General features: G+C 38.5%; 1 protein-coding gene across 1 annotated transcript; it reads left to right on the forward strand.

The window, feature by feature from the left end:
- Window positions 1-1101: 1101 nt before the first annotated feature.
- TM35_000013660 (putative serine/threonine protein phosphatase PP1) lies at window positions 1102-1986 on the forward strand (the record flags this gene model as incomplete). The annotated part of the gene is made up of 1 exon (XM_029021047.1): window positions 1102-1986. One exon carries the CDS (start codon window positions 1102-1104, stop codon window positions 1984-1986), a length of 885 nt encoding a protein of 294 aa, XP_028887555.1.
- Between the last annotated feature and the right edge of the window lie 21 nt (window positions 1987-2007).

Below are 2007 nucleotides of genomic sequence, written 5' to 3' on the forward strand. Positions count from 1 at the left end.
TACAATGTTCCTTTCTCATTATTCCGGCTCGCTGAAGAGTTTTTGCTTGAAGAAAGCATTTTGCACGTGTGTAGTATTTTTTAGGAGGTTATTACTTGTGCTCCCCCCATCTATCTCACGCAAAAGGTACCGTGGAAGCTCATAATACATTGTGTATGAGCTTGTTTTTCTTCCATTAAAAGAAATTTTTTTTTTTTTTTTTTTCTTACTGTTTTTGTGTGATATTATGTGATTTCTTGGAACTGCTGTATTTTTTGTTTTTCTGCTTTACCGTGTTCCGTTTTCACACTTAGGCCCGTAATGCCCATGTGATTTATCTGTGTAGTAGAGTGGTTTGTTGAGGGTGTACTGTAGAAAAGAGGTTCTTGTAATACGGAGACATTGGTATTTTTGTGATTGGGTGGGTTTGCGTTGAACGTGGAATGGAAAAGCAAGTAAATATAATGAGCAATTAGTCAATAATCATAAATGTTTTATTGCGATGATGTTTATTATTTATTATTCATTGCGTGATTACTGTGATTCATATATTTATTTGTGTTATTTTTTTGTTTTCTACCTCAATTTGTATTTCCATTTTTCACCCTTTCTTCAATTTATTGATTATGTTGTTGCTACTTGAGTGAAATGGTGTATTTCTTTGCTTTTGAGGGGCTCAATGCACCGTACAAAAACCTCTCCTTTATTGTTCTTAATTTTTCCTTCTTTCTATATCTATATATATATATATATATACATATGAATGTATAGGAATTAAATCATTGCCATTTTTCCTTTTTTAATCAGTCCCTTCCACCCCTTTCCTATACGTTTCCCAACGTGCTGGGAGGGTTTTACCCGTTCCATTTTTACTACTATTCACACTATAATGTGTATCCTTGGGTAGTTCATTCCACTTTTCCACCCCTTTCTTCTTTTTCTACTCACATTTGGCCCCTTTCAGAACAATAAAAAAAAGGTAGTGTCAGGAGCAAACACATATATTTGTTTGTTAATTTATTTGTTTTTATTTTGTTTTTGTTTAACGTAGAATAAAAAAATCTAACAAGGAGGGGTCTAAAAGCCAAAAACCCCATCAGAAAACTGCCTAAATATAACAAGATGACCTTGGTACAGAGTCTTCTGGAAAGATTACTTACTGTAAAAGGGAGCGCCACACAACAGCAGATTCTTATCCGTGAAGAGGATATACGAATTATTCTCAGTGAAGTACGTGATATATTTATGTCCCAGCCTATGCTACTAGAGATTAAACCACCAGTGCGTATCTGTGGTGATATTCATGGACAATATTATGATTTGCTGCGCATTTTTGAGAAGTGTGGGTACCCACCGTACTCAAATTACTTATTTCTGGGCGATTATGTGGATCGGGGTAAGCATAGTGTAGAGAGCATCACTCTTCTCTTCTGTTACAAGATTGTGTACCCTGAGAATTTCTTCCTACTCCGCGGCAACCACGAGTGTGCAAGTATCAACAAGATGTATGGTTTTTTCGATGATGTGAAGCGACGGTACAATATCAGGCTTTTCAAGGCCTTTACTGATGTGTTTAATACGATGCCGGTATGCTGCGTGGTTGGTGAAAAGATAATCTGTATGCATGGTGGACTAAGTCCTGATTTAACGTCTCTTGCTGCTGTGAATGAGATAGAACGACCCTGTGATGTGCCGGATAGTGGCATCTTGTGTGATTTACTGTGGGCCGACCCTGAGGATGAAGTGAAAGGATTTCTTGAGAGTGACCGCGGTGTGAGTTATCTCTTCGGCGAGGACATTGTGGGCGACTTCCTGGACATGGTAGACATGGACCTGGTGGTGCGTGCCCACCAAGTCATGGAGCGTGGCTACGGTTTCTTCGCGAGTCGGCAATTAGTAACAATCTTCTCCGCTCCAAACTATTGCGGTGAGTTTGATAATGATGCGGCTGTCATGAATGTTGATGAAAGACTACAATGTTCCTTTCTCATTATTCCGGCTCGCTGAAGAGTTTTTGCTTGAAGAAAG

This window comes from Trypanosoma theileri (assembly GCF_002087225.1).
Source record: "Trypanosoma theileri isolate Edinburgh chromosome Unknown TM35_Tth_1_V1, whole genome shotgun sequence".
Taxonomy (NCBI): domain Eukaryota; phylum Euglenozoa; class Kinetoplastea; order Trypanosomatida; family Trypanosomatidae; genus Trypanosoma; species Trypanosoma theileri.